The sequence below is a fragment of the Gnatocerus cornutus genome, chromosome 2 (genome assembly GCF_029298725.1).
Source record: "Gnatocerus cornutus isolate USDA-ARS CGAHR chromosome 2, icGnaCorn1.1, whole genome shotgun sequence".
Taxonomy (NCBI): domain Eukaryota; kingdom Metazoa; phylum Arthropoda; class Insecta; order Coleoptera; family Tenebrionidae; genus Gnatocerus; species Gnatocerus cornutus.
The window spans coordinates 22,737,500-22,756,696 of record NC_142234.1 but is presented as its reverse complement, the minus strand read 5'-3'; the positions used below and the strand labels follow the sequence as shown (position 1 = coordinate 22,756,696).

The window sequence follows — 19,197 nt, the reverse complement described above, 5'->3', positions numbered from 1 at the left end:
TTTCGATTTAGCGTGAAATTCTGCATTCAATGAGCCCCAATAATTTAATTAATAACTTGAGATAAGCGAGTTACCCGCCGAAATAGATTTGCATACTTCATTTTTGCAACTTTAAAATTTGTAACCCAAAACTTCAAACGCTTCTAATTCGGTTATTTTTTGACGTAGGTTAAATATTCGCACAGTTTTGGGTTCTGCGTGAAATTCTGCGTTAAATGAGCCCTAATAACTTAAGATAAGCTAGATATCGACCGAAATAGATTTGAATACATAATTTTTTCCACCTTTTTTGCCCCTAAACTTCAAACGCTTCTAATTTGCTTATTTTTTAACGTGTCTTAAAAATTTACAGAGTTTTAGATTTTGCGTGAAATTCTGCGTTAAATGAGCTATAATAACGCAAGTGTGCTCCCAAGTCTACCAAATTTTATTTGATTTTTAAGTTTTATAATTTGAGACCAAGCAAAAAGTTCCGTAATCCGCAAAAAAATCGTAATTTTGATAATTTTAGTGCTACAGCTTTGAAAATTGAAGAAGTTAATATCTTTAAGTCCTGTATTAACTCTGCCAAATTACAAAATTGTAGAGCAAAAGACGCCGATTTTAGAAATTTTTAGTTTTGAGACCAAGCAAAAAATTCCCACATCCTTCAATAAAATTCGTAATTTTGGTAATTTTAGTGCTACAACTATGAAATTTGGGGAAGTTACTATTTTTGAGTCGTGTATTTTTAACCCTCAAATTTTAAATGCTTTGCTTCTAATTCGATTTTTTATTGACGTACCTTAAATATTTCCACAATTTTGGAATCTGCGAGAAATTTTGCGTTAAATGAGCACCAACAACTTGAGTTTTCTCTACAAATAAACAAGATATTGACTCAATTAGGTTTTAAGAAGGTCTTTGTCATTTGCCCTCAAACGTCAAACGCTTGTAATTCGGTTATTTTTTTTATTAAAGTTGGAATCTTGATGAATTTTGGAAATTTTATGATGACAAAGTTGGCATCATTGTCGCCCCAGAATTTGACATTTCTCAATTCTTCAATTCTCAGTTTAGGTTGCAGATGTCCACTTTAACAGTTATTTCTTTATTTAAAGTTGAAATCTTGTTTAACTACCTTTGGAAATTTATAATGACAAGGTTGGCATTATTGTCCCCCCAGAACTTGACATTTCTCAATGAACTAACACATTTTAGTACCCCAAAACCTAATTCACATGCAACATTTACAACAGGAACGAATTACACGATGGAAATAATGCAGTGATGCCAACTACCAAAATAAAACCAACTATTCTAAAGTAACGTTGCCTCTCCCTACTCACGTATCACTGTAATACAGCGGCTCCTTCAGCCGACTCCTCAGCAGCCTCCCCAACCTGACCATCCTCCCAACTTCCACCATCAACTTCTCCCGCACTCCAAAGTAGTGTTTAACTCGCGTCTTCTTCTTCACCAGGTCCATGAACGGAATGGTGGCCACGGCTTCCCTGAGATCCCTCAATTGATTGCAGTGCTCCTCCACAGATCGATGGAAGACCGCACTGACTCTTAACCGCGTCATTTGTTCTTGAGAAACACTCAGAAGGCGTTCCCAGGAGTATTTCAAGCTTCTGTTGAGACCTTCGTGGTCTTCCAAAGATAATTTACAGGACTGTCGGAGCTGGAAAGAGGCGTACAGCAGCTGGCAGCCGTAGTTGAACGTGTCCTACAAGAAAAAGAGTTAAAAGAGGCTAAGAACGTGTTGACGAACCTTTGCAGTCTCTTGGAACGTCTGGTGCTCTTCCTTCTGGCCTTGGATTTCGTAGACGGTGCAACCTACATGCCCGTGGTCCTTGAGAAGTACCCGGAAGAGTTCGTCCAGCCACTGGATGGCTTGCGTCACGTCTTTTTCGTAGTTATAAATGTGCGTTATCTGTTCGAGAGTCAACTTCTGCAAGTCGACGCTGTCGCTGAAGATGTTCTTCCGCGCGGTGGTGGCATCAAGGATGTCTCTCACGTTGACGATGTCTTCGGCGTAATCGACGTAAATTTCCCGACCTAGAGCGTCTTTTATGGGCATGGAAAGCATGTCCGACAGTTTTTCTCCTTCTTTGATCAACTCTCGCTCAACAGCGTCTAGAAAAAAGGTCAAACTTCTGAGGTAAGTCGCGGAAACTCACCTAAACTAGCTTGACTTTCTTGTAGTTGCTTCAACTTCTGTCCGGCTGTTCTAAAGTCGACGGTCTTACTTCCCATTACTAAAGAATCGAAGACTTCGCCTGTCCGGTCGAAGTACTCGGAGACCAAACGGAAGAACCTCAGTGAGGTAATGAGGACGTTTCTTCGTTTTTCCAGGCGCAGCGCGAAGCTCCGACACACGAAGTCCATGAAGTCTTTTTGTGACAACAAGTCTTTGTACTGGAAGGTCACCAATTCGCTCTTCGGGAAGCTCTCGATCTTGTGAATCAACTCCGCGTAAGCGCCGTAGGTGTCCCAACACTGCAGCTCCATGGCTTCGTGTTCTCTTCGTAACTCTTCAGCGGAGGCGACGTCGTACCCCACTTTTTGTTTCGAGTTAAGAAGATTTTCCGCCGGTCCGAGAATCCAATTGGTTACTTTAACAACGCCATCCTCCAGCAGACTCAAGTCTTTGGTGTCCATGATCGTCTTCTGCATCTTCAGCCACTCGTCTTCGATCTGCTGCTGCTTCGTCTTCATCGCCACGAGGATAAGGTCAATGCGACTGATAGTATCGTGCGTTTCTTGCGGAGTGGACATGGACTCGAACTCCGACGCGAATTTCCTCGTCCTGTTGACGTGCTCGATGGTCTGCAGGAGGTTTTGCCCGGTGTCCGTGAGCTTGTGGACGAGCAACCGCGTCGCCTCCGCCATGTCAGTGCTGGCGGTGAGAACGTCATCGAGGTCCGAAGAGCGCAGACTTTTACAATTATTCAGGTACTGGAGGAGTTCGTCCAAGTTCCGCAGCGCCACGCTGGTGTTGGCGTAGAAATCTTCCACTTTCTGCAACGAAAGTACAGTCAGTCCCATCTGCAAATCGAGGCCGCGACCCAACGCCGCTCCACATTCTGCTGACGCAGCACTTCCGCGCAAATAAACCGATTTTTTGGACCATTAAACCCGCCCACGATTTTTCTATTGAGTGACTGATGCATTCTTGCAAAGGCCATCAAGCCGATCCCGCGACTATTGTTCATTTCTTCGGTCAGTGAATTTGCGATCTTAAAAATAAATCCGCGGAGGAATGTTTATCGAAAGAGAGGTCGTACCTGCCTGTTCTCGATCCACTTGTCGTGGTCGTAGATGAAGGTGCCGCCGAGTTCGAGAGGAAGCTGAGACTGGTCCACGAACTTGTTCAGGCGACATCTTGGAATGAAGATGACCTGTTAATGAAAAGAGGTTTTATTAGGTTGCCTGGAATGGAATTGCCGCGGTAATTGGTTTGCTGTTTTTGGAGCGAGCGGCAGGTTTGGACAGCAGGATGCCATTTTATTGTCTGGGAAATGGTGCGGAGGCAATTTACTCTTGCGCCGGGTCGAAAGAGGACGTTGAACAGCAAAATAGCTTTTTCAAAATTCTTTAATATTGACCTCATCGGAGGAATTTTGACCACAAAGTTCTTCAAACGAAAAATCAAGACCTGTTTGCTCAGGAAACTTGTGCATAAGCAGAATATTAATTGATTTCTTCAAAAAATGTCACTGGAATGTTTTGCACTTGCTTGCGTAATAATCATTTCCTTCTTATTGCTGCAGGAGGAAAGATATCGTGGGAATTTGTATAATTTGTGACGTCACGATAGAAAGTCAAAATTTTTCATGTTAGAATTAAAAATAAATTTTTTTCTATTGATTGACTGATGCATTCTTGCAAAGGCCATCAAGCCGATCCCGCGACTATTGTTAATTTCTTCGGTCAGTGAATTAAGTGATTAAGTAAAAATTTTCAAAAATTTTGTTAAGGCTTGTAACTATGGTAATTTTAATGCTACGGCAATAAACTAATGGTTTTTTTTTCTAGTGTTTTAATTTTTATACAAATAATATGTCAAATTTTGACGTATTAAAAAAATTGAATTCAGATTTTTAAATCGGCACATTCCGAAACTTCAATCGATTCTAATTCAGTTATTTATTAAATAAAGTACGGGAAAAATTCGCAGTTTTGGATTCTTCGTGAAATTCTGGGTTTAATAAGCTAAAATAACGCAAGTGTGCTTAAAAAATAAGCGAGAAGTCGACCAAATTTATTTTATTTTAAATTTTTTTAATTTGAAAACAAGCAAAAAGTTCCGAAATCCGCAAAAAAATTCGTAATTTCGATAATTTTAGTGCTACAGCTTTGAAATTTAGGAAAGTTACTAACTTTGAATCGTGTATTAACTCCACCAAGTTGCAAAATTGAAGATGCCAATTTTAGAAATTTTTAGTTTTGAGGCCAAGCAAAAAGTTCCCATATCCTTCAATAAAATTCGTAATTATGGTAATTTTAGTGCTTCAGCTACGAAATTTGGGGAAGTTACTACTTTTAAGTCGTGTATTAACTATACCAAATTGTAAAATTGTATAGCAAAAAATACAGATTTTGTAATTTTTTATTTTTGAAAAAAAGCAAAAAGTTCCCACATCCTCCACTAAAATTCGTAATTTTAGTGCTACAACTATGAAATTTTAGGAAGTAACTATTTTTGAATCGTGTATTAACTCTACCAAATTGCAAAATTGTAGAGCAAAAGACGCCGCTTTTAGTAATTTTTAGTTTTGAGACCAAGCAAAAAGTTCCCACATTTTTCACTAAAATTCCTAATTTTGGTAATTTTAGTGCTACAACTATGAAATTTTCAGAAGTTACTATTTTTGAGTCGTGTATTAACTCTACCATATTGCAAAATTGTAGAGCAAAAGACGCCGATTTGAGAAATTTTCATTTTTCAGATCAAGCAAAAAGTTCCCACATCCTCCACTAAAATTCGTAATTTTGATAATTTTAGCGCTACAGCTGCGAAATTTGGGGAAGTTACTATTTTTGAACCGTGTATTAACTCTACCAAATTGCAAAATTGTAGAGCAAAAGACGCCGCTTTTAGTAATTTTTAGTTTTGAGACCAAGCAAAAAGTTCCCACATTTTTCACTAAAATTCCTAATTTTGGTAATTTTAGTGCTACAGCTGCGAAATTTGGAGAACTTACTATTTTTGAACCGTGTATTAACTCTACCAAATTGCAAAATTGTAGAGCCAAAGACGCCAATTTTAGAAATTTTTCGTTTTGAGACCAAGCAAAAAGTTCCCACATTTTTCACTAAAATTCCTAATTTTGGTAATTTTAGTGCTACAACTATGAAATTTTGAGAAGTTACTATTTTTGAGTCGTGTATTAACTCTACCAAATTGCAAAATTGTAGAGCAAAAGACGCCGCTTTTAGTAATTTTTAGTTTTGAGACCAAGCAAAAAGTTCCCACATTCTTCAATAAAATTCGTAATTTTGGTAATTTTAGTGCTACAGCTGCGAAATTTGGGGAAGTTACTATTTTTGAGTTGTGTATTAACTCTACCAAATTGCAAAATTGTAGAGCAAAAGACGCCAATTTTAGAAATTTTTAGTTTCGAGACCAAGCAAAAAGTTCCCACATTCTCCAATAAAATTCGTAATTTTGATAATTTTAGTGCTACAACTATGAAATTTTAGGAAGTTACTATTTTTAAATCGTGTATTAACTCTACCAAATTGCAAAATTGTAGAACAAAAGACACAGATTTTACAAATTTTTGATTTTTGAGACCAAGCAAAAAGTCGACAACGCGAAACTTCAAACGCTTCTTATTCCATTATTTATTGACATACGTAAAAAAATCGCAGTTTTGGATTTTGCGAGAAATTTTGCGTACAATGAGCACCAACAACTTGAATTTGTTCAACAAATAATCAAAATATTGACCGAATTAAGTGATCAAAAGCGTAACGTTAATCGTGGGAATATCTTTAATTTTTGACGTCACTAAAGAATCAAATCTTAAGTGGACACTCTTAGAAAAATCAAGATTAGCAGCTGACCCACGAGAATTGTGCCAAATTTTGTGCCAAAGTCCATCAGGAAAACTCAAGTGTTTAGCTGTCCCTCAAATTGATAAAAATTCTGCACTTGCCTGAACTTTTAAACTTTGATTGATAAACTCTTTAAATTGGAAACGTCCAAATGTTCAAGTTATTTTAGACCCAAAGTACGAAATTATCAAAGCTCAACAGGAGATTTTAGTGGATAAACTTCAGAATTGACACTCAAGGGTGTCTTTCACGCAATTATCTCAACTTTCCCACAAGCCACCGATAAAAGATATCATTACGCATTTTCCTCGTTGCTAAAACACGATTTTAAATGACGTCCAGTCATGATAACTAATTTCCGCTCAGAAAAAGTAATAACTTTAATATTCAATCAGTTAAGAAAATTACTACGTGTGGCCACAAACTGACGGTTTCCTCAATTAGCCGCATTTAAGCGAATAAATCTGAAGCGAAAGTAGAAAATGTCTCGTAGATCTTTCTATTGTGATAAGAAATGTCGCTGACCCAATTGTGTCAGAAATTAACACTTTACAAGTACACGCCCAAAAAAGGGTCAACTTAACCAGTTGCAGTTGACTTTCCAACCGTTATGTTGGTGCAACAATTATAAAAAATAATAATCTCGTTTTAAAAAAATTGCGCAACGAGGATATAGCCGCTCAAAATATTACTAAATCCTCTTAAACATTACCTTGAGGCTGTTACTAGCACAATTATTCCCAAATTACTGTCCAAAGAGTAATCACCAATTTGAAGTGGTTTATTTTCGGTTGTTTTTCTTAGATTAGAGTTGAGCCTCATTAAAACAACGATGGTGGTGATAAGACTATTTTTACCTGGCCATCAGTTTGTGTGCAATTTTCCACTCGTTGTTTGTCCCAAAAGGCGTCGGGACGCAGGACGATGATCTGCGAAGGGTCTTCTTGGGCGAATACGGTACTGGCTTGGCGGATGCAGGAGCGGGCCGCTCGCCAGGGGCCCTTGCGGGCGTCGATTAAAACGGTTATGCCGCGACTTCTGCTGGACTCGCTGAAGAAGAAACGAGAAAGTTATAATCTAGCTAATTTCATTAAGATTTGTTAATTGTGGCGGAGTAACAGTACTCCAACTTCAGGTTTGACACTGAATTGGAAACCTGTACAGTACAAAGAGGAGAACTTAACTGTTTATTCAACGAGACCGATGCGTGCTTATTTAATTATGATTGGAATATTTTCCGATTACTTTCCTGCGGAACATAGAACATGTTTATTATGGATCAAAATTACTTATTTATCAATCGACTTTGGTGTCAAAGCTGTGTAAAAACAAACCGGCCTTTGTCTGAGTCAAGTCTAGATATTTTGAATTTTCTAAAACGTAATGTCAACACTAAATAAACCACTCAAAACTTATCATTCGTCATACCTATTTTTCTAGGAGTATTATCGCTTTTCTCTAGATTTTAGTGCTTTTGAGTAGTTTTGATAATTGTTTTAAAAGCAGGATTGACGTGGCATGTTTGCACAGGTACTTCACGGCTTAAAAGATTGTTTTTCTTTAATTAAAACCGCAATTTTCTTTGTTTTTCTTTTGGTGCCAAGAAAAACAATTTGTTTACCTGAATATCGAAAGTAGATACTGAAGAGACGAAGAGATATTTATGGGGCGGCTTTCGGAAGGGATATTGACAAGAAGAATGGGGCGCCCTTCCTTATCATGGCCTCCGGGAAGAACGACATTACGCCCTTGTAGACATGATATACCAGGTCTTACTTCCATGACCTTAAAAATAAAAAATTGTTTTAGTTAAGAATTCGGTCTAAAATTATTCGAAAAATTTTGATTTCGTCGAAAATTGCATGTTAAACTTCATGTTTCGCTTGGAGCAAACTTGCGTTATTAGGGCTCATTTTACGCAGAATTCCATGCAAATTCTAGATCAAATAACTGAGTTAGAGCCGTTCAAATTTTCGAAAAGTGAATTTTTAGTTTATAAATTGTTAATGCTGGATATCTTCGAAGCAACAACAGATAAAAAGAAACGGTTTGCGCCATCGTTTTTCTCGCAATTTTTTAGCTAAGAATTCGTTCTTAGATTTTCCGCAAATCAAAATTTTTTTTTAGAAAAAAATGCATGACTAAAACTATGTCAAAGTTCTGATGTTGATATCTCGCTTATTTTTTGGAGTAGCAGCTCATTTTACGCAGAATTTCGCGCAGATTCTAAATCTAGGCTCGAAATTCACATCCGATAACAAATAACTGAGTTATTGAATTTTTGATTTTCATTTTTCTCGACACCATTCCCTTTGAGGCGATAAGAATCAACAATTTTATTTATTACAAACGAAATTCAAATCCAATAGGAAAACTCAATTTTAATTACTCATCTTGTTCTCATTATTATAAGTACTAATAATTTTGCAACAATTAAATTATCGTTATCGTATAAAAAATAAATTTCGATTTATCTGATCGAATCAAAAACTTTTTTAATTCTCGCCAACTTGAGGACATCGCATTCGATGGGCTTTTATCGCGTATTTCGCAAGATTTCGCAAACTCGTTGGAACTGAAAATTAAGATAGTTTACATCTATCTGCCAACCAATTAAAGATTGCAAAACATAAGTATCTGACGGCAGAAATTTCCTCTCTTTTCATATAATAGATATGCCATCATCTTGTCATCAAAATCTATTAAAATTAATTAAAATGAAAACGATTTTCAGTTAACAATCGCCAGATGTTTTCAAGAGAAAATTTCACCTGTTGTCTTTATCTTTCGAAGCAGTGGCAGATCGTGACCGAGTAAAGAAATGAATTGGTAATGTTGGCCGTAAAGAACTCTCTCCATTCTGATCCGATCCATCGAACAAATAATTCGTTCGCTGAAGGTTTTAATCATATTTCTGACTAATTTGGTTATTTATGACTAATTAGAGTCGTGGAAATCTACTGGAAAGAAACACTCGAGTTTTAAAAAATGTGTAAATAGATACCCATCAGCACTGTCATTGAACCGTCCAGATAATTTTATGCGCTCTGTTAGACATCGGGCGCACATTTTGTAACAATTTTTTAATTTCGCCTCCGCAAAACCAACCGCTGTGAATCAATATTTCCAGACCTTCGATAAACCAAGACCTCAATCTCATTCCTCAAAATTTTGATTATCTATGATAAAACCGTGGCCACAATTGCATCAATCACCGCCGTTGCCCCACTCATCTGAAGCAATAAAGATAACACAAAACCACATTTTAATATTGCAATGCGTCGTCCTCACAAACTAGACAATCACAACACCAAACTCCGGTCAATTCCCGGAAAAATCGGCAAATCTTACCGGCAAATGCCACAACTACACGATCCCAAACTTCGTGTCACATTCTTGCACTTATGGGCACGTCAGCTCTCGCGGTACCACCGTCATGGTACTGTCTGTGGTGCGCCGCTAGACATTCACAAAACCAGGGCCTGAGTATGTCACGTTTGACCAATGCGCGCGAGAGATACAGCGGGATAAATTGTTTTACTCTTTGAGCTAACTCCTGGAAACTGTTTTCGGGGGAAAAAAGCAGACGGTACCAAGCGAGTACCAGAATGGCCCACGGCATTCCAACGGTACCTCGACACCGAACACGCGGCGTTGCAAGAGCTATCGATCGGCGATTGGGATTCGATAGTACTCGAAGTGGCACAAATTGAACATCCTGTATGCTGGATCAGGGACTAACTGGCTGGAAAACAATGGTGTGGTAATGGGGTCAGAGTATCTGTGTTTGCTTGAAAAGTGTTGTTATAAACACTTGGCGACGAGTACCAGATGAGCGAGATTTTATCGGTACGAACTATACTGATTGCCAAAAGAATCTACATCGAAAGAATTGCAGAGTTTAGTAACAAAATTGTTAAATTTTTTAAAGTAACGACTTTTTAATTGAGGTCCAGTTTCCCTTTTTCTGTGACGACTGGTGTCGTTTCCGTGAGGAAAAACAACCAAGTTTTTGGTACTTCTTGTTGGAAACTCTCCTCCACGTCTTCAAAATGCACTAAGAAGTCCAAAATTTAGAAAAGTGGTGCCTCCGATGCTCCAATTATTCCTTTAGCAACTGTAATAACTGTGTTTATTAAGTTCATTGCAGTTTCTCGAGTACCACTTGAGATTGCTTAATCCTCGATCAATGTAAAAAATAAATGGAACTTAAATATTTATAATTTCTAACCAATGAAAAAGTTCAAAGTATGAAGTACTAAAGATTATCGATATTTTTGTTTAAAACGTTCCTATAAAAACCACACCGGTGTGGTCATCCTCCAGTTTCAATTCCCCAGTTGAAAAGGTAAGAGCTACAACAAAAAAATTCTAGTTCTAGAAATAATTGACGCTTTTACAGATGAAGGCAGTTCTTGTTTTCTTGGCGATTGTCGGGCTTAGCCTTGGTGCCCCCAGACATCATAGTCTGGCACAGCACGAAAAGGCTCATGTGAAAATAGTTCCTAGACTTCACAAAATCGAGTTTGCTCCCAGAAGCCTCATCGATGATTTGATGGACTTTATTAACCTCCTTCCTCTTGATGACCTCAAAAAAATCCTTGACGACCATGTTGAAAGCGATGGTGCTCTTTCCGCCGTCATTGAATACCTCCAAGGAGATGAGTGGGCAAAACTCGTTGACGAAGTTGGTTCCAAACCAGCAGTCCAAGACTTCATCAAATACTTGACCGATGCTGGTCTTCCAGTTGACGTTCTTATTGGTCTTATCCATGACCTCATCCAAAATGCTAAACCTGGTGTTGAACCTGACCAAGACGGAAGTTTGAGACCTCTTCTTGACGAACTTGAAGCTGCTCTTCCAGTCCAAGAATTGGTTGACCTTTTGCATGACAAACTCCAGAACAGTCCAGATTTCCAAGATTTGTACACCACCATCTCCAGCGAAAAAGCTCACTCTTTGGTTGAAGAAGTTCGCGCTATCGATGAAGTCCAACGTCTTGCTCAACGTCTCAGAGATTACGGTGTTCAAGTTGATGAAACTTTGGCCATCATTTACGAATTCTTGGGATGGGGAAAGCCTGTGGTCAAACACTCTCCCAGAAGCCTCATCGACGATTTGATGGACTTTATCAACCTCCTTCCTCTTGATGACCTCAAAAAAATCCTTGACGACCATGTTGAAAGCGATGGTGCTCTTTCCGCCGTCATTGAATACCTCCAAGGAGACGAATGGGCAAAACTCGTTGACGAAGTTGGTTCCAAACCAGCAGTCCAAGAATTCATCAAATACTTGACCGATGCTGGTCTTCCAGTTGACGTTCTTATTGGTCTTATCCATGACCTCATCCAAAATGCTAAACCTGGTGTTGAACCTGACCAAGACGGAAGTTTGAGACCTCTTCTTGACGAACTTGAAGCTGCTCTTCCAGTCCAAGAGTTGGTTGATCTCTTGCACGATAAACTCCAGAACAGTCCAGATTTCCAAGATTTGTACACCACCATCTCCAGCGAGAAAGCTCACTCTTTGGTTGAAGAAGTTCGCGCCATTGATGAAGTCCAACGTCTTGCTCAACGCCTGAGAGACTACGGAGTTCAAGTTGATGAAACTTTGGCCATCATTTACGAATTCTTGGGATGGGGAAAACCAGTGGTCAAACACTCTGCCAGAAGTCTCATCGATGATTTGATGGACTTTATCAACCTCCTTTCTCTTGATGACCTCAAAAAAATTCTTGACGACCATGTTGAAAACGATGGTGCTCTTTCCGCCGTCATTGAATACCTCCAGGGTGACGAATGGGCTAAACTCGTTGACGAAGTTGGTTCCAAACCCGCCGTCCAAGACTTTATCAAATATTTGACCGATGCTGGTCTTCCAGTTGACGTTCTTATTGGTCTTCTCCATGACCTCATCCAAAACGCTAAACCTGGTGTTGAACCTGACCAAGACGGAAGTCTCAGACCTCTTCTTGACGAAGTTGAAGCTGCTCTTCCAGTCCAAGAGTTGGTTGATCTCTTGCACGATAAACTCCAGAACAGTCCAGATTTCCAAGATTTGTACACCACCATCTCCAGCGAGAAAGCTCACTCTTTGGTTGAAGAAGTTCGCGCTATCGATGAAGTCCAACGTCTTGCTCAACGTCTCAGAGATTACGGTGTCCAGGTTGATGAAACTTTGGCCATCATCTACGAATTCTTGGGATGGGGAAAGCCTGTGGTCAAACACTCTCCCAGAAGCCTCATCGATGATTTGATGGACTTTATTAACCTCCTTCCTCTTGATGACCTCAAAAAAATCCTTGACGACCATGTTGAAAGCGATGGTGCTCTTTCCGCCGTCATTGAATACCTCCAAGGAGACGAATGGGCAAAACTCGTTGACGAAGTTGGTTCCAAACCAGCAGTCCAAGACTTCATCAAATACTTGACCGATGCTGGTCTTCCAGTTGACGTTCTTATTGGTCTTATCCATGACCTCATCCAAAATGCTAAACCTGGTGTTGAACCTGACCAAGACGGAAGTTTGAGACCTCTTCTTGACGAACTTGAAGCTGCTCTTCCAGTCCAAGAATTGGTTGATCTCTTGCATGACAAACTCCAGAACAGTCCAGATTTCCAAGATTTGTACACCACCATCTCCAGCGAGAAAGCTCACTCTTTGGTCGAAGAAGTTCGCGCTATCGATGAAGTCCAACGTCTTGCTCAACGTCTCAGAGATTACGGTGTCCAGGTTGATGAAACTTTGGCCATCATCTACGAATTCTTGGGATGGGGAAAGCCTGTGGTCAAACACTCTCCCAGAAGCCTCATCGATGATTTGATGGACTTTATCAACCTCCTTCCTCTTGATGACCTCAAAAAAATCCTTGACGACCACATTGAAAGCGATGGTGCTCTTTCTGCCGTCATTGAATACCTCCAGGGTGACGAATGGGCTAAACTCGTTGACGAAGTTGGTTCCAAACCCGCCGTCCAAGACTTCATCAAATACTTGACCGATGCTGGTCTTCCAGTTGATGTTCTTATTGGTCTTCTCCATGACCTCATCCAAAACGCTAAACCTGGTGTTGAACCTGATCAAGATGGAAGTCTCAGACCTCTTCTTGACGAAGTTGAAGCTGCTCTTCCAGTCCAAGAGTTGGTTGATCTCTTGCACGATAAACTCCAGAACAGTCCAGATTTCCAAGATTTGTACACCACCATCTCCAGCGAGAAAGCTCACTCTTTGGTTGAAGAAGTTCGCGCCATTGATGAAGTCCAACGTCTTGCTCAACGCCTGAGAGACTACGGAGTTCAAGTTGATGAGACTTTGGCCATCATCTACGAATTCTTGGGTTGGGGTAAACCCTAAACGCTTTTTGTAAATAGTCGTTTCAGCTATTGCAAAAATTACTTTTACTTTTAAATATTTTTATAAAATTTTAATAATTGTGATATAATAAAATGCACACATTCAGAAGAATATTGAATTTTTAATTAGTCCCAAAAGGTACAATAAAGTTCTCTTTTTTCTTTAGAAAAATTCAGTAACTCCACTAATGATGGCTCAACTTAAATTACTACCACTCATTAATGAAGGAAGGAAAAATCAAAAGTTGCTCTAGTCAGACGTAGGCAATCAATTAAACAGCAAGAAAATATTGGTTGCTCCCTTTTTTAATGTTTAACCATCACTTCCACTTTTCGAATTGCTCTGAATTTACCAATTTCAATCTACCCCTCGTGTAAAATACAAAGTTCTTAAAAAGTGCAACTTCATTTTTATTCATTGAACTCGTTATAGACTAACTCAGATTACAATTAGTTCCAAAAATTCCGTACGCGACAACCCCCAAATTCGCTTTCTTTTCACCCAATAAATCGATTCTTTTTATGCACGCCTTAATTACCTTGGAAACGAACGTTTAGCCAATCAATAAAGGGTTGCGCTGGAGTTGATTGTTTCGGTGCGTTTTTTGTTAGAAAAACTTCTGCGATACGGATAATGCGAGCCAATGAAATAATTCTTCTTGGATTTAATCCGATTTCTCCCGCATTCTCCATTTTGTTACAAAGAAAAGGTGGGTCCTTAAATAAAAACTTTCTAAAATATTTTACTCTTTGAATAAAGGGTTGATTTCTGATTTCTATCTGTCGCCAAGGAAGAATTAAGAATAAAATAAGTTCATCAAATTATTATCTACTGTTTTAATGGATCCTTCTATTCTTATCCTTTCGAATCTCCGCTCTCAAGTTGTCAAAACAATGATAATCAATTCTCATTACTTACCTATCTAACACTTGTGTTAACTAGTGTGGCAGATGTTCGGCAACAATTTTAAAAATAGCGGTTATCAAAAGAGGTCATAAGATGTTTACGTACAATTTCCTATAAATGTAGAATCTTTTTTTCCCCCAATCAGTTTCCTAGTGTAGTGGTGAATCGAAACCCAAGGTAAGTCGCTCCTTCATTTTAATTACCTCCATCACCAGCATTCTTTTCCTAGATGAAACTGTACTTGGTCCTGCTCGCTTGCCTTGGCGCAACTCTTGCAGCCCCCAAACCTCACATCGATATTAAACCCCAGCCTCTGAAAGGAAGATCTCTTCTTAGCGACATTCTCGACATTGTCGCCATCCTCCCTCTTGATGATCTGAGCGTTATTCTCGACAAACACGTCGAGAGCGATCCCGCATTGTCCTATGTAATTGGTTACTTGCAAGGTAAAGACTGGAACAACCTCGTTGACGAAGTTCTTGCCAAACCAACAACTAAAGAGTTCATCGACTATCTTAACAAAGCTGGTATCCCTGTTGATTTGGTTCTTATTGCCATTCGTGCCATCATCGACGGTGCCAAACCTGGTGCAGCACCTGACGAAACCGCCAGTCTTAGATCCTTCCTTGATGAGATCGAAGGCGCTCTTCCGGTGGACGATCTTGTGGCTTTGATCAACGACAAGTTGCAGAACAGTCCGGACTTCCAAGACTTATACACCACCATTGCCAGTGAAGATGGTAAAGCTCTGGTTGATGAGGTCCTGCAAATGGACGAAGCTCAGTTCATTCAAAAGCAGTTGAAGGCGATGGAAGTTGATGTCGATGCCGCTTTGAAGGCTCTGTACGACTTCTTCGGATGGGGAGCCCCACCCAAAATGTTAAAAATTAGTTCTCGAGCTCTCCTCGACGACATTCTTGACTTTGTCGCTCTTCTTCCTCTGGACAAACTTCTTGAAATTCTCGACGACCACGTCGCCAACGATCCCGCACTTTCTTACGTCATTTCCTACCTACAAGGAGACGACTGGAACAAACTCGTCGACGAAGTCCTTGCCAAGCCAACAGCTCAAGAGTTCATCGACTACCTTAACAAAGCTGGTATTCCTGTTGATTTGGTTCTTACTGCCATTCGTGCCATCATCGACGGTGCCAAACCTGGTGCAGCACCTGACGAAACCGCCAGTCTTAGATCCTTCCTTGATGAGATCGAAGGCGCTCTTCCAGTGGACGATCTTGTGGCTTTGATCAACGACAAGTTGCAGAACAGTCCGGACTTCCAAGACTTGTACACCACCATTGCCAGTGAAGATGGTAAAGCTCTGGTTGATGAGGTCCTGCAAATGGACGAAGCTCAGTTCATTCAAAAGCAGTTGAAGGCGATGGAAGTCGATGTCGATGCCGCTTTGAAGGCTTTGTACGACTTCTTCGGATGGGGTGCTCCACCAAAAAACCTGAAAATTGGCTCGCGAGCTCTTCTCGACGATATTCTCGACATAGCCGCCGTTATTCCTATTGATGAAATCAAGATTATTGTCGAGAAATATGTCTACAGTGATTCCGCGCTTGCTTATGTCATCAAATACTTGCAGGGTAAAGACTGGAACAGCTTCGTAGACGAAGTTCTTGACAAACCCACAAGTAAAGAGTTCATCGACTATCTTAACAACGCTGGTATCCCTGTTGACCTCGTTCTTGCTGCTATTCGTGCAATCATCGATGGTGCTGACCCTAAATCAACACCTGACGAAACTGCCAGTCTTAGATCCTTCCTTGACCAGATTGAATTGGTTATTCCCATGGACGATCTTGCAGCTGTGATCAACGACAAGTTGGAGAACAGTCCGGACTTCCAAGACTTGTACACCACCATTGCCAGTGAAGACGGCAAAGCTTTAGTTGACGAAGTTCTCCAAATGGACGAAGCCCAATTAATTCAAAAACAGTTGAAGGTGATGGAAGTTGAAGTAGATGCCGCTTTAAAGGCTCTGTACGACTTCTTCGGTTGGGGAGCCCCGCCAAAGAAAGTGACAATTGGAGGCAGACTTCTCCTTGACGACATTCTCGACTTTGTTGCGCTCCTGCCTCTGGATAAACTTGTCGAAATTCTTGACGATCACATCGATAACGACCCTGCAATGGCTTACACCATTAAATACTTGCAAGGTGACAAGTGGAACACTCTTGTCGATGAGGTTCTTGCCAAGCCGGCAGCTAAAGATTTCATGGATTATCTTAGACAAGGTGGAATTCCCATCGACATTGTTATTATCACCATTCGTGGACTCATTGACGGGGCCACGCCAGGGTCAGAACCTGATGAAGCCGCAAGTCTAAGACCCTTCCTGGATGAGTTTGAAGCCGCTCTTCCCATTGACGATCTCGTGGCTTTGTTAAACGACAAGTTGCAGAACAGTCCGGACTTCCAAGACTTGTACACGACGATTGCTAGTGAAGATGGCAAAGCCCTCGTCGACGAAGTTCTCCGAATGGACTCGGCTAAAGACATCATAACACATTTGAAGGCTGTCGGCGTTGATGTCGATGCTGTTTTGAAAGCTCTCTACGACTTCTTCGGATGGGGAGCCCCACCCAAAATGTTAAAAATTGGTTCCCGAGCTCTCCTCGACGACATTCTTGACTTTGTCGCTCTTCTTCCTCTGGACAAACTTCTTGAAATTCTCGACGACCACGTCGCCAACGATCCCGCACTTTCTTACGCCATTTCCTACCTACAAGGAGAGGATTGGAACAAACTCGTCGACGAAGTTCTCGCCAAACCCGCCGCTAAAGAGTTCATCGAGTACCTCGACAATGCTGGAGTTCCCGCTGAGCTTATTATAATCGCAATTCGTGGAATCATCGGTGGGGCTACTCCAGGTACGGAACCTGATGAAGCTGCTAGTCTTAGACCCTTCCTTGATGAACTTGAAGCTCAACTTCCGTTCGAGGATCTTGCAGCGTTGTTGAACGACAAGCTGCAGAACAGTGTGGACTTCCAGGATCTGTACACCACCATTGCTAGCGAGGATGGTAAAGCTCTAGTCGATGAGGTTCTTCAAATGGACGAGGCGAAACATATCCAAGAGTACTTGAAATCTGCGGGGGTTGATGTTGATGGGGTGTTGGCTGCTTTGTACGAGTTCTTCGGATGGGGAAAACCGCCGAAATTTTAATTGTTATGCAATAAAATCTAGATAAACTGACTGGTCCGTTCTTAGTTTTGAACCCTTTAAAGCGAAAGAGTTTCTGTGATGAAAAATTGAGAGCAATTTCATTATCATTGCCTGTTTTGATAAATCTCTCAATCAAATTTGACAAAAACTGATTGATATTGTTTACAATTCGGGACCTCATTCAACAACTGACTCACAAATAGAAGATATAAAAAAAAATCTCAGATAATACTTACGAAGCATTTGCTTTAAAAACGGAATCTAATCTTGTTAATCATTTTCTTAGTGCAGCAGTAAGCCAATTTTCCCCTGGATGAAACTGTTCTTGGTTCTGCTAGCTTCCCTTGGCGCAAGTCTTGCAGCCCCGAAACTCCACATTCGTCCTCAAACTCACCCCTCCAAAAGAACTCTTTTTGGTGATCTGCTCGACTTTGTGGCACTGCTTCCCAGAGAGAAGCTTCTCGAAATTTTTCCATGTAGATAACCACCCTGCAGATGCTGTAAATAATTTTGTCGTGATTAAAAACTACGCATTAAAAAATTAATTTGGTGGCAGCCCCTAGCAATTTTAATCGGTAGCAGTTGGCAGTAATGGCGTTTGACCTTGACGCGATTGACATGCGTAGTTTTTTGTAGGCGCCAAATTTAAAATGCGGCTCTGTGATTGGTTGTTCGGCAGAGCAAGTTACACAAGCCTACAAATACACGAACTAAAAATTGCTGACTGTGTATCCAATCCGTGCATTAGAAAATGTAATAAAATTCAATTGGTCAGTTTGACAGATTAGACATGAAAAGCGTGTCAATTTTCCCCGAATTTTCTCCCTAAAGAATTAAAAGCCTGATTAACACCCAAAAATTTTCGGAAATTTACGCAGAAAAGTGCACAGAATCGAGTTGTTCCTGAAAAAAATGCAAAAATCAAGTCTCCGTGTAAACATCTCTGTGGCAACAAATCAACAAACTACCCCACATAAAAAAGCACGCAAAACCGAGCTCCTGCTGAATCTTTAAGGAAAACTGTCCCCAAACCCCCAAAATGGTAAGTTGTCTTGTTCAAACCCCCCTTTAACCCCCCACAACTAGCTGCTGTACGCCTTTGTGGTTTTCGCCATTTTCCAAACTTCCCTTGGTCTCCCCACATCTGCTGCCCCTCGCCCCTTGGACGACCTCGCCGAAGCCCTTCCATTGAACGAGCTCCGCGAACTCAAAGCCAAACACTTGAATGACGATCCGGAGTTCCAAGCCGCAGTCAAATACTTCCACTCTCCGGAATGGAAGACTATGATCGACGACGTCCGCAGCACCCCCCAGTGGATGGAGTACAAGAACTTCATGAAGGAAGCCGGCGTGGATCTGGATTACTACATCCAACATTTCGAGCACTGCCTCAATGCTAGCGACGTCTCCAAGTTCAAACTGGACAACGTGAAGCCGAGCCTCGGCAAGTTCCTGCAAGACGTGAAGATGACCCACGGAATCGACTTGTTGAAGGCCGTGCATGCATTCACCGAGAAAATGGAGAAGAATGAAAACCAGAAGAAGATGATGGAGATGATGAAGAGCCCCAAGTCCAAGCAACTGTTGGAGGACGCCTTGAAGCAGCCCGCTCTGGATAAAGTTGTGAAGAAACTCAAGGAGATGGACGTCAATGTGGACTACGCCATTCAGATGTTGTACTCGTTCGGTGGATGGGAGATCAAGCATTAATTTG

General features: G+C 40.6%; 3 protein-coding genes across 3 annotated transcripts in view; 2 read left to right on the top strand and 1 right to left on the bottom strand.

Annotated features, from left to right (window-relative positions):
• Positions 1-9,487, bottom strand: part of sls (sallimus) — a 145,248-nt gene extending 135,761 nt beyond the window's left edge. Inside the window, exons 1-7 of the mRNA XM_088050807.1 lie at positions 9,400-9,487; positions 7,670-7,833; positions 6,906-7,098; positions 3,273-3,386; positions 2,166-3,006; positions 1,757-2,121; positions 1,329-1,711 (exon numbers count right to left, since the gene is read on the bottom strand). Coding sequence (XP_087906933.1) covers positions 1,329-1,711; positions 1,757-2,121; positions 2,166-3,006; positions 3,273-3,386; positions 6,906-7,098; positions 7,670-7,830 — 2,057 coding nt within the window. The 5' untranslated portion in view covers positions 7,831-7,833; positions 9,400-9,487. The remainder of the gene's footprint in view (positions 1-1,328; positions 1,712-1,756; positions 2,122-2,165; positions 3,007-3,272; positions 3,387-6,905; positions 7,099-7,669; positions 7,834-9,399) is intronic.
• An 833-nt stretch (positions 9,488-10,320) lies between these two features.
• LOC148180134 (uncharacterized) lies at positions 10,321-17,513 on the top strand. Its single transcript, XM_088029628.1, is given in 3 exon segments — positions 10,321-10,396; positions 10,451-13,418; positions 15,208-17,513. Coding segments are annotated over 2 exon segments (5,244 nt in total). The 5' UTR covers positions 10,321-10,396; the 3' UTR covers positions 17,484-17,513.
• A 1,009-nt stretch (positions 17,514-18,522) lies between these two features.
• On the top strand, positions 18,523-19,193 carry LOC148180133 (uncharacterized). The gene is made up of 2 exons (XM_088029623.1): positions 18,523-18,537; positions 18,570-19,193. Exons 1-2 carry the CDS (start codon positions 18,523-18,525, stop codon positions 19,191-19,193), a joined length of 639 nt encoding a protein of 212 aa, XP_087885749.1.
• Positions 19,194-19,197: the final 4 nt, after the last annotated feature.